The sequence below is a fragment of the Octopus sinensis genome, linkage group LG10 (assembly GCF_006345805.1).
Source record: "Octopus sinensis linkage group LG10, ASM634580v1, whole genome shotgun sequence".
Classification (NCBI taxonomy): Eukaryota; Metazoa; Mollusca; class Cephalopoda; order Octopoda; family Octopodidae; genus Octopus; species Octopus sinensis.
In genome coordinates, this window is record NC_043006.1 from 33,793,786 (window position 1) to 33,812,319 (window position 18,534).

Here is an 18,534-nt window from a genome sequence, read left to right on the forward strand (position 1 = left end):
GTAACTAAGAAATGTGTGTGTATGCACATATACACACTTACAAACATACACACACATATATGTATGTGTCACCATTTGAGCATGATCGATACCTGCGTTGCCTTACTAGCACTTGTGCTGGTGGCATGTGAAAAAACATCCGAGCGAGGTCATTGCCAGTGCCGCTGGGTTGACTCCTGTGCAGGTGGCACATAAAAAGCACCATTTGAGCATGGCCATTGCCAGTACCGCCTGACTGTCCCTCGTGCCGGTGGTACGTAAATGCACCACTACACTCTCAGAGTGGTTGGCGTTAGGAAGGGCATCCAGCTGTGGAAACTCTGCCAGATCAGACTGGAGTCTGGTGCAGCCATCTGGTTCGCCAGTCCTCAGTCAAATTGTCCAACCCATGCTAGCATGGAAAGCGGACATTAAACAATGACGATGATGATTTCGTATTTTACAAGATTATTTACGTATATTTATTAATTTATCTAATTAATCATTTTATTGCTTTTATCTTTAACCTGAAGAGTGACTATATTTATATTGAAGTGATTTTACTATTATTATTACTATTATCATTTCTTAAATATAGCCACGAAACATGTGTCATTATTCTACCAAATATATATTTATTATTTTTCAAATTACTTAATCATTGTTATATGTTTTATCTTATATTTAGTCTTTCTATAAGATGTAATTTTTCTAAATGGTATAATTAAATTTTTCATTATTGAATTGATAAAAGGTGTTTGTTCTAATTTATATATATATTATATTTTGTGAAATTTGATTTAGTATATCTAAATTGAATTTTTCCCTGTAAGTTTGGAATAATATTCCCTCATATTATTTTATATATATATATATATATATATATATATATATATATATATATATACATACATACATACATACATACATACATACATACATACATACATACATAGATATGTATATATATATACATGTATATATATTCTGAGTCACTTAATGCAAAACAAATAATATACTATTGAGCTAAGCTACAACCCCAAGACATTTTTAGGAAAGGGACTCTTTATGCTTACTTGACACACTAGAAACAGCAACTAAATGTTCTTCAAATCACTGCCTATTGTCTTTAAAAAAAGTCATATTTGGCAATATGAATTATTTGATAATATGAGATTAAAAAGCTTCAAAAGATGAATTGGTTATGATTGGAATCTGTTTAATTCTGGATCTGCTTCTTCATTGCTGTTGGTTGGTGATGGCTAAATACCAACAACAATAATAAATACAACAAAAACTTTTGATGGTGAGCTGTTTTTGTTATTTTCTAGCGCACGTCAGTGAACTCAGTTATTTAGGAATTAATGAGAGATTAAGAGACAGTTCAGTGTTAATCCTTTACTTGTCCTGTTTGTCACATGTAATACACAGGACATCTCTCCTTGGCATCTATGCATCATATATGATACACATTTCCTTTTTTCTTTCAACTGTATGAGTAATTTGGGGACGTATGAAAGGAAAGCTTTATTGCACTCAGAATGTATAAGACAAAGATTTACTATAAGACTGAAAACAAGCATGGATGTTCAAGAGAAACTTATGAAAATACTTTGGACAAGTGAAGGGTTAAGACATCCATAGAGATTTCACTGAGAGGAAGCAGTTATCTAAGCAACTCTGTTGTTACACTGGATGCTGTTGTTTCATTGATGCTGTCTTTAGATAAATATCAAATTCTAATGAATCATATTATCAACTGGAATCATGCATAAAGATGAGTGGGGGTGGGTGGACTGACGGGTGGTGGGTGATGTGGCTGCCATCATCATCATTATAATTGTTAATATCATTGCTATGATTATTATTATTATTACTAATATTATTATTATCGTTGACAGAGCAGCTAACCGGCTTCCGTGCCAGTGGCACATAAAAGGCACCATTTGAGTGTGATCATTACCAGCGTTGCTTTACTGGCACTGGTGCCCGTGCTAGTAGGGTGCTAAGAGTACCATTCGAGCATGATCGTTGCCAGAGCGGCTAACTGGCTTCCGTGCCGGTGGCACGTAAAGGCACTATTTGAGCTTGATCGTTACCAGCATCGCCTTCTGGCACATGTGCCAGTGGCATGTGTAAAAAGATTCGAGCAAGGTCATTGCCAGTACCGCCTGACTGGCCCCATGCTGGTGGCACGTAAAAGCACCCACTACACTCTCGGAGTGGTTGGCATAAGGAAGGGCATCCAGCTGTAGAAACTCTGCTAGATCAAGACTGGAGCCTGGTGCAGCCATCTGGTTCGCCAGCCCCCAGTCAAAATCATCCAACCCATGCTAGCATGGAAAGCGGATGTTAAACGACGATGATGATGATGATGATGATGATGATGATGATGATGATGATGATGATGATGATTATTGCCTCTGCCTTAGTGAAGTTGGAGGTATTGTTTTCAGTTGTGTTTGTTTGTTTGTTTGTTTGTCTGTGGACAAGATATCTCAAGAACCACTGGATGGATTTGAATGAAACTTTCAGAGATGTTTGGTTTCGCGACTGGCATGAACTGATTAGATTTTGGGATTGATCTGGTACCAGACAAGGATTCTGGATTATTTGTTATATTTACTTTACTTTACATGACTTTACGTTGACTCTCAAGTCTTTCTCTGATTATCTCCTTTGAAAGCACACTCATGGTTTCCACATAAGATATGACAGCATTGCTGTTTCCAAAGCTTTATTTTCATCTCTTTAGTATTAATTTTACTCGTGTCTCTGTCTTAGTAGAAATTGATGGATAAAGAAATCAAACTACCTAAACAAACAGCAGCAAAACCATTCAGAAATTAAATAATGCTAACATATTCAGTAACAGTAATAAATTTAATTTATCCTAGACAATTTTTAGTTTTACAAGTTTTGAATATATTGCTCCTGTCTAAAACCTCTTACCTGCATGACAATTGCATTTCTAGCTCTGCCTTGAAGGAAGCTTTACTTCTTGGACTCACATTTTTGTGTGCAACGATGTTGTTAAACCTCTGTTAACAGCACTGTGTGCAGGTCCTTTGCATTTTCTTTTATGCATGGATAAATTTTTTTACTATAGACCTTAATGGCCGTAAAGACACTATATCAGTGGATAGACCAAAAAAGGCCTTCATAGAGAAAACTGTCCCTGTTCCCACTGCAGATGACACACACACAGCATTGCAAACACAGCCCTCACATCCACCTTCACATTCCATGACTACCATTGGGATCGATCAAGTACCGGACAAGGATTCTGGATTATTCTAAAAATAATCTCTGGCTAATCGTTGAAAGGGCAAACGTGTTGCCTTGGCAGAAGTTTGCGCTCTCTGAGTGCTCTTGTTGTTATTGTTATTGTTGTTATTATTATTATTATTATTATTATTATTATTATTATTATTATTATTATTATTATTACTATTATTATTATTATCATTGTCATCATTGTCTTTATCATAATTGCCATCCTTATCATATTTGTCATCTTCACCATCATCATCTCATTGTCATCATTCATACATCCATCTTCATCTTTTTTACAATTAATAATTGTTGTTGATGTTATTATCGATGTTTATTAGCCCTGTGTAACTCATGATCAAACAGACTCATTCTTAAAGCCATTCCAGTCACGATCATCCAAATGGGAATGACATTATCCAATGTGTCATTTCTTTCTTCTTGACAACAAGGTATGATTTGAAGAATGATTGGCTGCTATTGTTAGCACCCCAAGCTTCCACATACAGGCACATTTTTAATGTTGTTGATTACCTCCAGGTCAACAATGACTGAGAAAACCTATGATCAAAGGCATTCCATGTATGACCATCCCATCTTTTTTGTATATCTATGACTACATTCTCAAATGTGTCCTTACTTTTTTAAGACAGTAGAATGTTATTTAGAGGAATTTAGCTGCTGTTTCTAACAAGTTAAGTGACTACATAGAAGCACCCACACAGGCCCGTTGTTTAAGTTAGTGGTGGTATTTGTATTTTAATTCTTAAATATATTTTTTCCTAATAATTTAAACTGGCTGTTCATTGACCTCTTCAAAATCAGATGTAAATATAAAACTGGATGCGGTCACTTCACTGACCATGGTTTTAGTCAGTTGTGTCACTTGACAATCAAATCTAAGTAACCCTTTTGATTACAACCCACCTTCAAGCTGAGTCAACCAGGAGGAGGCCTTCAAGCCAAGCCATGTGGCAAGAGATTTAGAAGTGGACCAAGGACATGATGGCCAGACAATATCCACAGTCTCAGTTTGTTACACTTGGGAAATCAGCAAAAAAGTATAATGATGGTTGCTTGTGGTGGGACCCTATTGAACAGGTGCCTGAGGACCCATGACTCTTTCTGGAATAGTGGGTAGAGAAAATGGATGAGATGGCTGGATCCCCAACCTGCTTGAGATTGGGCCCAAGTTCTATGACAAAAACTTACTGTTCTAAAGTGATTTAAATTAAAATCTGCCATCAAAATATCATTTTAATTTGCATTCCAAACTGAATTATGGCAAAGTTGTTTTAGTAAATTTATTTTAAGAATTAATGAAAACAAATTGGTGTATTTCAACAGAGACAGGATAACAAAAGGGTTAAAGAGATTTAAATTAAAAATTTCCATCAAAATTTCCCAAACATCAGCTGAATAATGACAAAGATATTTCCGTAAATTTTTCAATATTTTAAAAATTAATGAAAATGAAAGAAGTGTACCTCAACAGAAATATGGTAACAAAAGGGTTAAAGTGAACTAAATTAAAATCTTCCATCAAAATCTGATTTTGGTTTATGTGCAAAATAAGGATAAAGTTATTTTAGTAAATTTTTTAATTATTTAAAAAAATAAATGAAACAAAGGTGGTGCATTTCAATGGAGATATCTTAAGAAAAGGGTTAATATTTCAGAGGCTTATGTAACTAGAACAAATCCAGTTCAATTTGTTATGTATAATATATTTTCTAAGTTCAATATAAGATCATAATAATAAACAAAATTGATTTTGCATTGCATAACAAAGCATAACACAAAATGAATATTACATTACATATCAGCTGCAATATAAGTATTTCAATATATATAAACAAAATGCATACATACATATATATATATATATATATATACGCATACATGTACAAACACACACATATATTCATACATATATACATACATCATATATATATATATTGTGTGTTTGTGTGGAACCAAAAGCAACAGGCAAACGTAAGCGAGGCCCCATAACAAGCAATGTTTCATGTAATACAAAATAAAGGCCCAAGATCCAATGAAAAGGGTATGCATTGCTGTTGCAGGGCATACATGTTTGCATTGCATTAGGTTGCATTACAAATTGCAAATAAATAAATAAATGAATAAATAAATAAAGTAGAACTGCAAGAAAGAGATTTGTGAATGAGCTTTATGAATGATGTGAATGAGCTTTATAAACAAGGTTTTCTAGTAGAATTTGTCTTTGAGTTACATCAAAATTATTACAAGAAATATAATACACAATGAATATTTAAATGAAAAGAAATATAGTGGGATTAGTATTGGCATTCTGTGTTTTATAGTTGAAGAGAAAAATGCTTTCTGCATGTATATATGCATGCGTATATATATATAAATAAATGGAGTTTCACGCAGGTATAATTCAAATACAACCTCTTTACTTGTGGGATTTTTTGCTACCCTAGTAACTATTTATCTATTTTATCCGTGTTAATTGTTAACAAGCAAAAAATACACACATCTATTTATATATATAAATATATATATGTATATATATATATATATATATATATATATAATGTGGGTGACCCATTAGCAATTAAAACTTGCAGGCAAATTTATAAACAAAAGTAGAAAATAGTACCAGCAATGCTAGAAACAAGAGTCAAAAAACAACTCAATTAGTCACAAAAAGATGAGTGCTTTTTGTGACTAATTGAGTCATTTTTTTTTACTCTTGTTTCTAGCAATGGTGGTACTATTTTGTACCCTTGTTTATAAATAAATATATATATTTGCTTTTACATTCAGTTATAATTAAAACAATTTTACATTAGTATGATGGGTGACTCCATACTTTTGTACAGTGCAAATTTATTATTCTTAACGAGAATATTACTGACAGCATATATATATATATAAAGAATGTATATGCATTATACACATGTGCACATATATACATATCAGTTAATTTATTAAAATAAATTAATTAATCAGTTAATTAAAACAATTGCTGTTATTCCTTAAAGAGATAAGTTATCAACTCAGTAATGAAGATAAGAAGATAATATCAAATATGATAATAAATACATAATCAACAACAACACCAAGAACAACATTTAAAAGCAGAAGATTGACAAAAGCCGCCTCTGGATATTAGGAGAGGAAGGGTTCAGTGGGGGGTTCATAAGGGTTCAATGAGGGGTATATATGGAGCCTGAATGACAACAACAACAACTATTTCTACAACAACAACAACAGTAATAAGCTCATCAGATTCGGTAGGAATAATAACAAGAAGAAAGGCTGTTTAATCTTATGTGCAGGTGTGTGGATATATACATGTAAATGTATATATATGAGAATGTGTGCATGTACATACGTGTGTTTGTGTACACGCGTGCGCGCGTGTGTGTGTAGTTATATACATGCGAATGTATGTGTATGAGAATGTGTGTTTGTGTGTGAATATATACATGTAAACGCCTGTGTATGAGAATGTATGCATACATGTATATGTGTATGCACATGTATGCAGTTATGTACATTAAATCTGTATGAAAATGTGTGCGTTTATGTGTATGTATGTGGTTATATGCATCACTACTTTTTAAACCTGAGGTGTATAACAGGGAGGCTCATTCACAGGGGAGACGGGATGAGTGATAGCTGAGAAAAAGGGAGGTTTGTATAAATTTGATATAAATATAATTGTTTAGAGAGATTCTAATGTAGATATATCCCAATCTCCAGTATTTTTATGTCAGTTTTTCTGTTTGCATAGGTAGGGAGGTTCTTCTCCAGGCAAGGAGGCACTATCTTTTGTCATGCATTTCATCCCTGTCTTTCCAATGCATTAGCTCAAATCTCTTTACTCCTTTTGTCCCATATACACAAATAAAGGAATGTAGCTGTTGATGATATCAGTGTTGTACATACTGTTTTTCTTGTTTGTATTCACATTGATGTATTAACACTTCCAATGCTATACTCCTGTCTCTTGTATTGTACAAGTGTAAGTATCTAAGTTTGAAATTTTGTCTGTGTTTGATGTTGTTTTTCAAATTATTTGGAAATGATTTAAGTGCATGAATATTTACATTACTGCCATTGTCACATCAACTGATTGAAAGATACCAACAAAGATGGGTTATAGTAAGAGAGTACAAGTGATATATATATCGATATATTTCACTCTTGCAATGCAGTAATATGTTCTTAGGTGGTAATCTTGAAATATGAGTGATACATCGAAAATGGCAATTTATCAAAATGCATAGATAGTTTAAAAATGTCTAATGACAAACTTTCCTTGACATCAGATAATAGCAGTGGACATTGAAATGTTCTGACACCCTTTAGTGGTAAAAAGGATCAAAAGGAAAATGTTTTTTATGAGGAAACTCCAGAGAAAATATCTGGGATGTTGTTGTTCATAGTGAACAACAACAACGACAACAACAACAATGATAGCAACAACAAGAACACCATCACTAACAATAATAAAAAGGACAATTATAATAATATTTTTTACATTGGAACAAAGCAGTACATTTCAGAGAGAGGGTTGTTGATGAAATCAACTCCAGTACTCGACCTAAAGGCATGAAAGGATGAAAGGCAAAGTCCACCTTGGTAAGATATAAACTCAGAAGATAAATGAATGAGACGAAACACTATGAGGCATTTCATCCATCACTGTAACTGAATCTGCATCAATTATTTTTATCAGGAAATAAAAAAGAAAATCACATGCTCGAGACATGCATTGTTACTTTTAGTTTCCCCTTGTATTTTAGAGAGGGAACGACACCATTAGACAGCCAGTCATGCATATATGTCAGTAATGGATGGGTAAACAATAAAACACGAAGAAAGCAGCAGCAGCAGCAGCAGACCAAACATTGCCATCTACAGGAAACTGGGGGACTGTACCAAGTGCGAGCAAGTGCAATATGCAAGATCTATGGAGGCAACAACATTGATAGCAGTTCTACATTTAGTTCTTTATGCACGCTCATGTTGCGACAAGCAACAGTTTCTGTGCATACATGTATTTATGCATCATACACATATACATACATACATACATATATATGTGTATATACATACATACATATATATATATATATATATATACATTTATGCACATTTATACATACATATATATATATATATATATATGTATAAATGTGTATAAATGTATATATATATATATATGTATGTATATACATATATATATGTATGTATGTATATATATATATATATATATATATATATATATATATATATATATATATATATATATATCCACCTTCATTCCTTTATGGACCTTTTCAGTGCATTGGATCAGGCTTATCTTCAATTTCTGTTGATGTTAAGTGGATGAGAGACAAGTTTTCCCCTGGATAGTATGCCAGTCTATTGTAACCTTTAGCTATTAAGTCAGAAAAAGTATAGGTAATATTGAAAGTCATTAGTGAAGTTTATACTTCTGTTGATGGTACCTACATAAGACCAAACAGACTGGGTCATCAAGACTTAAGTGTTCACTCATGGACACTGAACTATGCAGGTGACAAAGTATGAAAGGCTGTTTATGTGGCTTTGTTGTCCTATACATCCGTTGACTCAACCAACTTTGTTCTCATGTTTCATAATAGATACATACATTCAGGTATTCAATATTGTGATTAATGCAAGTGTGCTGCAGGTTGATAAAATATCAGCTTATCTACCAGATTAAATGTTATATCTTGGATATAAACAAACCATTGATACTTTGTCAATGGTTTGTTTATATCTAAAATACTTATTTTCAAATAGGTGTCCAGACTAACAGTCTTTCAAATGGGATGGAAGCACTCCGTCGGTTACGACGACGAGGGTTCCGGTTGATCCAATCAACGGAACAGCCTGCTCGTGAAATTAACGTGTAAGTGGCTGAGCACTCCACAGACACATGTACCCTTAACGTAATTCTCGGGGATATTCAGCGTGACACAGAGAGTGATAAGGCCGGCCCTTTGAAATACAGGTACAACAGAAACAGGAAGTAAGAGTGAGAGAAAGTTGTGGTGAAAGAGTACAGCAGGGATCACCACCATCCCTGCCGGAGCCTCGTGGAGCGTTAGGTGTTTTCGCTCAATAAACACTCACAACGACCGCGTGTCCGCTGCCCTAACCACTGTGCCATTGTGCCTCCACAGTCTTTCAAATAGGTACCATGAGGAAGTACAATTCACCACTGTAAGCAGAAAATGAGGAATACCATACAATTACTTTGTATGGATTGGACAGGAGGTCACAAATGTGTAAGGCAAAGCTATTATTGATTAAAATCAATAATTACTTCAAACCTGGTTCTTATTTATCTACTCTGGAGAGAAGAAAGACAGAATTCAAGATTTGGACTTTGCTCACTGAGTCAAGACAGACCTGTTTCATCTGCAATTTTACCATTTCATCTACTCCTGCCAGACATATTTTGTCTTGGAAATAATAATGTTGCTTATGGGTAGAAAGTTCAAGATCCCTGTTGTTGCCAACTGCCAAGTCAATCCTGATTGTCACAGACCTTTCATTGGAAGCATTCCACCTGAATGGTCATCTTTATCCATATTTATGTACCAGATTCTCCCACCAATACATTGGTGTATGTGTGTGTGCATAGTAATGCATAGTAATGCATAGTGTGCATGGTAATGCATAGTAATCAGAGTAACATTCACAATTTTATTGAATTAAGTGCATATTTTACCATGAGAGGAAAATGTTACTATCAATCTATTTTATTCAGGGTAGGCACTACCTTACCTTGCCTACCCAGGCAGCACGCCCCTGATATATATATATATATATATATATATATATATATATCATCAACATCATTTTAGTAAGGGAAAAACTGAGGTGGGTGTTCCATGGTGCAGCAATTAGTTTGCTACAGCAAATCTGCATTTGTGAGGGCAAGAGTGGAAAACCTCACTCTTACAGTTTAGGTAGCTACTCAAATGGAGAGAGATTTTTAGTATGATCCTTTTGTCAGCCAAGCAACACCTACTATTGTTAACATAAGGTTTACACTTTCCCAGTATTGTCTATTTGATGTCGTAATGTGCATCGTTTATATATATATATATATATATATATATATATACTATATAATTAGTTATTAATTAGCAGGAGGAAAATGACATATTCAGTTCAATGCTAGATGTTTCTAATTTCCCTTGATTTGCAGAACCTGAGGTTGAAGCATGTGTGTTAGTTAGGCATCTTTTCCCAGTGTATTAGTGTCTCACATCTACTTAGAATCCAATGAAAACTGAGGACAAGCTCCAATGCACTGCAACACCTCTTATAAAGAGGCTGTCGATCAAACAGGAAAGAATATTGGATGCATAAATACTTGTGTATACACACACAGACACACACGCACACACACGTACATACATACACATACATAGATATATATATATAAATATATACACGTACATAAATACATATATATACATACACAATATAAATACATATATATATTTATTTATATATATATATACATGAAATAAAAATAAACACTTTTTTCCCTGTTACCTGAGAGCGGAATCTTTTAGGTGAAGAGATGCGTATAAATCTTGCAACTCCATCCTTTAATTTTTTTTTTAGATAAGAAATAAAAAAAAAGTGAAAAAAAAGAGAGAGAAAGAAAAGAAATGTGTTAGAAAATAAATCACAAGAAAAAAAGCAAAATAAAAGTATCATTCATTTAAAAAAGTATCAATTGGGCAGGCAATGATTTCAGACCACAACACCACATATGAATATTTTTATACACTCTTTTGTAATGCTTCTTAGCATTGGGATAAAAAAAAAACACAATTTAATATTCTTTCAATGAGGAAAAAATAATATAAATTTTGAATGCGTCCATGATGTTTTGGTATATATGATCTGAGTAGTTTGTTTTCTGTATTATATGCCCCTAGGAAAGTAATATACAATTATTATATAATGCTAACTATTCATATTGATGTAAAATGTATATATATACATTAATTTAGAATGGTGAAATTAATAATAGGATATTGAAAAATTATGAAATAGACATAATCATAAGGAAATCACATGGAAAATACATATGTGTATTCACGTCTTTTACAACCTGATTTTATGATTATAAACACACATACACATACGTACACAGAAAAAGACATAAGGAGTAGTGCATATTGTATTGGCATATACACTTTTAATGAATATATGTATATGTAATTTTCCCTTTTATTGCCAATGAATGTGAATATATATACATAGATGTACACACACTCACGTGTTATATAACCTCAGTACAGTATCCAGCCTTGCGTGTGTTTACCAATTCTCAAGAACATAAATGCAATCACATGAATTCAATAAATATAAATTGCTTTAACAAGATGCCAGCAAAGTTCTTCAGTTGGTTTGGTAATGCTGGTTCTTTCAGAACTGTTGTGTCCAACTAATTTCAACCAAAATGGTCGAAACTGAGTTTTATTAAAATTCACATACATATGAAAAAAACAAACAAACAAAAAAAAAACAACTACACACAAAAAACAAAACAAAGATATATAGAGCCTGAAAGTCATATAAGTCTATGGTTTGTACCTTGAAGAGATGTACGCTACATGAAATTTCAGCTGCCTTGGGGGTGGGGCCGAGATTGCATATGTGTACACATTTACATACAATCACTTTTGTAAATAACAATGGGAATTTCCAAATATTCTTATATCAGTCACTGGCTGAATTGCCTCTGAGGTTTGTATATTTATGTATCTTATCCCCGCTTCGCACCCATTCCCTCTGTTTTACTCATTTGTACCTTAAAGGTCCACCCTGACACTTGATTGCAGTGGTGGACTGGGTCTAACAATATTGGTTGCCAGGAGACTAAGGGGGCCCACCTACAACTACAATGCTATCATTTAATTTTTTTTTCTTTGTTAAAAGTATTCTTTCCAACTGTCTACAAACACAGCCAAACTGAAATAATTAATGTGTGTTCTTCCAGAAGTGAATAAAAAATTCTCAGACTTGAAGGGATGGGCCCCTTAGATACTAACATGTGCCCCCATATATGGATTATAATGGCACAAGAGCCCAACTTCCATCGGGCAAGTTGGCAACCTGGGCAGTCCACCACTGCTTGATTGCCATTATATTTTCTATTGATCTCAAGCCCTTCTTGACCATTCCCACCCAGGTATAAAAAACTGATGTTAAGATGGAAATATGTGTGTGTGTGTGTGTGTGTATGTGTGTGTGTGTGTGTGAATGTATTTATGTGAATGCGTTCATATTCTTGTCTTCATACATGTTCACTGACTGTAAACAATGGTCTTGCTATGTCCTTTACCTTTACAGTCCAGAATGAAAGCACGTCCATGACATGTCTTGATACACGCTTCTTGGTGTATCGAGACATGTCACGTGATCTTTGTAAACAAAAGACTCATTCAGGTGTTGTTTACATCCAATTCTCCACATAGCCGTGACTGAACCTGTTATTGTTCTGTAGACTAAGGGATTATTATCATGCTTGGAAGCAGGTGAGGACTGGCATCAGGTGCCTCGTTATAGAACTCTGCTCCACTGTAATCTCATCTGAGACCAATGAAAGCATGGAAAACACTTAAGATGATTACACAACTCCTGCTCTTCAGTAAATTCTTTAATTTGATGTTATTCTCCATTCTTGTCTAATGCCTTATTGTGAGCCATTGGTGTATTGAGTTCTAACCGCAGGTTGTTAGTATTGCTATGTCAAAGTGAAATCTTAATATACATACATACATACATACACACATACACATCACCCACCCACACACACATTCCCACACAAACACTGACATTATATACATACATAATACACACACAGACATACAAAAAAAAACATACACACATGTATATACATACATGTTTGTATAAACACATGCACGCATACATACACAGCACATACGTACATCAACATGTGTTCCTGTATTACAATCAACTCTGTAACCATGGGGTCAAATTTCTTTAAATAGACTTTTATTGTGAAGTTACATGATGCAATGCTGCTTATATGATATATTAACCTTTTCTTTTTAAAGGTTACCAGCATTGAATAATTTCCATCTGCCCCAGTAGCAGCAGCAGCAGCACCACCACCACTCCCGCCACCACTGCCACCACCACCACCAACACCTCCACCATTACTAATGTCAAGGTCAGCACAACTTCTGTTACAATCTCTCTCTATTTTATCTCTGTTTTCCACCCCTGGTCTCCAAAGTACCCCTCCGCCTCACTGATGGGACCCCAAACTTCAACAACATTCCAATGGTAAACACTACACCAAACATCATTAACAACCAATGCGACTCACCACACCTGTTGCCAGCAACCCCACTCCACCTACTACTACTACTACTACTACTACTACTACTACTACTAACAACTACTACTACCACCCTTTGAAGCACTATATATATATACTTATTATATTATATTAAACTTTTTAATACTTTTTGATAGTTATAAAAAAAAAATTAAAAAATTAAAAAAATTAAAAGTTTAAAAATTTAAAAATTAAAAATTTAAAAGATATAAAAATATAAAAATTTATAAATATAAATTAAAGTTTTTAAATTTAAATAATTTAAATTTTAAATTTTATATTTTATATATTTTGTATATTATATTAATTATATTATTTTTATGTTTTGATTTATGTTTTTCACTGTTTGATTTGCCTAATAGTGGTTTTATCTCTAATTTAATTTCTATTTATACTGTGAAATTTGATTTAATCCTAAATCTAATTTTCCCTGTAAGTTTGGATTTCTCCCTAATATTATTATTATTATTATTATTATTATTATATATATATATATATATATATATATATATATATATATATATATATATATATATATATATATATATATGTGTATATATATATATATATATATATATATATATATATATATATATATATATATATATGAAAACTGAAAAAACTTGACTCCGTCGGTCATGAATGACCATAGGTGCATCTAAGAGATTCCTTTCCGGGGTACAAGTCTGGGTGAAAAGTCACCTCACCAGTGACGTCACGACTCATTTCTACAGCTGAGTGAACTGGAGCAACGTGAAATAAAGTGTCTTGCTCAAGAATACAACATGCAGTCCAGTCTGGGAATTGAACTCACAACCTCACGATTGTAAGCTCAGTGCTCTAATCACTGAGTTATGTGCCTTCACTATATATATATATATATAGGCACAGGAGTGGTAAGAAGCTTGCTTCCCAACCACATGGTTCTGGGTTCAGTCCCACTGTGTGGCACCTTGGGTGTCTTCTACTATAGCCTCAGGCTAACCAAAGTCTTGTGAGTGGATTTGGTAGACAGAAACTGAAAGAAGCCTGTTGTATATACACACACACACACACACACATACACACACACACACACACACACACACACACACACACACACATACGCACACACACACGCACACCAACAGAGGGACCTTCAACAATGCCTCCCCACTTCTTGTCAGAATCTCCCTGAGCACTATGTTAAGGGTAGGCATGTCTGTGGAATGCTCAGCCACTTGCATGTTTGTTTCAGGTGTGGGTTGTTCCATTGACAGGATCAACCGGAATTCTTGTGGTCGTGACTCACAGACTCTGCCAATTATTAAGATAACCAGGAGAAGCTCTAGAATATGTGGTCTGTGCCAGTGCCACATGAAAGGCATCCGTGCCAGTGACACCAGTGACACATAAAAGATACCTGTGCTGGTGAAATATAAAGAGTACCCATGCCTGTGATAGGCAGAAGGCATATGTGCCAGTGGCACATAAAAGACAATCAGTACACTCTGTGTGGTGGTCAGTGTTAGGAAGGGCATCCAGCCATTGAAACCAAGCCAAATCATACTGGAGCCTGCTGTATTTCCTCCGGATTGCCAGTTCCAGTCAAACTGTCTAACCCATACCAGCATGGAAAACAGACGTTAAATGGTGATGATGATGATGATGATGATGATGATGATAATGAGGACTCAAAAATGAAAATCAGATTTTAAGAGTTCCTGTTGCTCAATGTATTTGTACCTTATCAACCTCTTCCCTGACGAGAACAGACCTACTTTTCTAGAATGAAAACTTCAAGGCAGAGTAAAAACTCATCATTATAATAAACTCATGGGAATGTGCTCAGTAGAAATGATGAGTATTTAATTAGCATGCAAATTACAAGAATAGAATAAGATATAGAGGAAGATGCTTTGAAACAACAGTGATAAGAGTCGTAAAAACGTTCATAGAATTGCAAAGCTCTTCCAGTTGATATGTGTTGGAGGAAACCTTAATGTGCTTGCTTTAAATACTAAAAATATTAATCAAATCTCACTCATATTACAAATTACTGTTTTGAAAATAGAAAATGTAGTCTAAGATACACCAAATCTAATGACGAAATAAGTGAAAAAGAAAATGATGGAATGACCATAGGTGGAAATGTCTCTAATCACGGGTCTGCTTGAACGGAGCTGATCTATGGCACAGCAACCCAACACCAAAACCAATCTGTTAAATGACGTTTTTATTTACAGTTCGCTAAATTTGTCTTTTAAGAGGGATGTTTTCAATAGCTATTTAAACAGCAGATGGTAGAAAGAGGTGGGAAGCGATAAGATACCCAGCAGCAGGAGGCAGACAAACAAACCAGGATATTTGCCAAAAATAATATTCAAGGAATTAAACTTTATTTACTAAACTACTTCCTTATATCTTTTTACTGTCAATAAAATCCTCCTCCACGTTGTCATCATCACCATCATCACCACCACCACCACCACCACCACCACCACCACCACCACCTTCTTCTTCCTCTCTCTCACCCCTCTCTATCACCTCACTCTCTCTACCTACACATAAACTCAATATTTGTTTGTAGTTATATGAAAATAATTGAAATGGGAGAGATTTACCAGGGGACACTTGCTGCATGAAAAACAAACAGTAAAGTGGGTGCTAATATTCTTAAATAATGAGCTAAAGTATTATAATTACCGTATTTGATGGTGTAAAAGCCACAGGGACATATTACATATAACCCAAATTAAACACACATTCAAGACAAAAAATGGTTTTAGTGCATTGAAGCATGTAATGTAGACACAACTTGGCAAATAGGACATGGGGTGACATTTTGGAGAAAATGTTTGGGGAAAAAATGCATTTTATATGCCATAAAATATGATATTTAAAATTATATTAATGACCTGGCTATAATTTCTATTTCTATAGAAAATTATATCCACAGGAACGAGAGAAAGAGAATGAGAACCTATAATTCTTGGATCACTCCATTGTTTGGAGCCAATTTTGTCTTCATGCTTAAATAGTTCAGGTACAAGCTGTCTCTCATTATCATACAAGGCAAGAGAAACATTATTATTCACACACACACACTCACGCATATGCACACACACACACACACATCATTAATATAATACAATATTATGATCTCATAGCCAAATTAGCAGTTGGTTTCATACCAGAGATTGAGAATGAATTCCAGTAATCATCAGAAATGGCTGAAAGGAATAGTATGGCATAGACTCCTTGTCACTGAACCCCTGAACCATGGTTTGTGAGTCTTACAGTGTTTGTGGGTCTTACTGGATGTGACACTTTCAGGGCACCCGTGACAAAGGGTCTCTGCCAAACTATTTCTTTTGTTCATTTCTGATGATTGCTGGAGTCGGTTCTCAAGCTCTGGTATGAAACCAATCAGCAATTTGATTATTATGAGACAATAGTATTTTATTTTATTAATTATAATATACCCACTCTATTAACATGCCTGTTTTATTGGATTCATGGATTTTTAGACAAATATCATCATTTTCATCATCATCATCATCATCATCATCATCATCATCATCACATCATCAGCAGCAGTAGCAGCAGCAGCAGTAGCAGCAGCAGTAGCAGCAGCAGCAACATCACCATCGCAACAACAACAACATTCCCCCTAATTGGGACATTGTTCTATCTCAGGGACACCCATTTATAGACTGAATGGACTGGAGCAATATAAAATGAAGTGTTTTGCTCAAGAACACAATGCACCACCATGACTAGAAGCCAAAACCACAATCTTGCAACCACAACTGCAACACCCTAACCAATAGACCACCCACCTTCAATCTTCATTCTGCTAATCCGTTATTCTACTAATTCCTCATTCTGCTAATCTCTCATCCTTTCTTTTGAAATATATAGTTAAAAGAAATGTCATCTGCAAACCCCATGCAATATCACCGTATTGTATTAATTCCCTTTGTTGCTATTTGTTGTTTAGCCCCTTATCAAACAAATGAATGAGTTGTTCCAGTTATGACAGCCCCACCTTTTTGTATGTCTTCAATTACATTGTTAAATTTCTTCCAAAAACTCAAATTTTCATTTGAATATTCCCCCACCCTCAAAAGTGCCTTTGATGTTTAACTTGCTGATGACAAAAATTCAAAAAATCGAATTCATGTTTTTGGAGAAATTAATAATAATGAAGTTACAGAAATTTCTCTTTCATTCTTTCTTTTTCTTTTACCTTTTCCTTCTCTTTTTGTTTTTCTTTTCTCTTGTTTGTGTTTTTTTTTTTTTGGTTTCGGATTTGCATTTTAATATGGTTTTGTTGTGCCAGCTGACTGGTCCTGTGCTGGTAACACGTAAAAAGCACCATCTAGTGCTGCCTGACTGGTCCTGAGCCAGTGGTATGTAAAACGCACCATTCGAGTGTGGTCATTGCCAGTGCCAGGTGACTGGTCCTGTGCTGGTGGCACGTAAAAAGCACCATTTGAGCGTGGTCGCTGCCAGTGCTGCCTGACTGGCTTCCATGCTGGTGGCACATACAGTGCACCATTCAAGTGTGGTCAATGCCAGTACCACCTGACTGGCCTCGTGCCAATGGCACATAAAAAGCACCCACTACACTCTCGGAGTGGTTGGTGTTAGGAAGAGCATCCAGTTATATAAATTTTGCCAGATCAAATTGGAGTCTGGTGCAGCCTTCTGCCTTTCCAGTCACCAGTCAAATCATCCAACCCATGCCAACATGGAAAGCAGACGTTAAACGACGATGATGATGATTAAATATGTATCATATATGTATGTGTTATATGTGTAATAAAAGTTTGTAATTAAAAAAATATAGTCATTTTCTTTATCCATTTGTC

General features: G+C 34.6%; 1 protein-coding gene across 6 annotated transcripts in view; it reads right to left on the reverse strand.

The window, feature by feature from the left end:
• The window catches only part of LOC115216595 (5'-AMP-activated protein kinase subunit gamma-1), a 764,404-nt gene that overhangs the window by 346,061 nt on the left and 399,809 nt on the right, over window positions 1-18,534 (reverse strand). For 3 of the 6 annotated variants that reach the window (XM_036506547.1, XM_036506549.1, XM_036506551.1), the window contains one exon: window positions 10,852-10,905. The exons of the other annotated variants lie outside the window; for them this stretch is intronic. In XM_036506547.1, coding sequence (XP_036362440.1) covers window positions 10,852-10,905 — 54 coding nt within the window. The remainder of the gene's footprint in view (window positions 1-10,851; window positions 10,906-18,534) is intronic. 6 annotated transcript variants of the gene reach the window in all.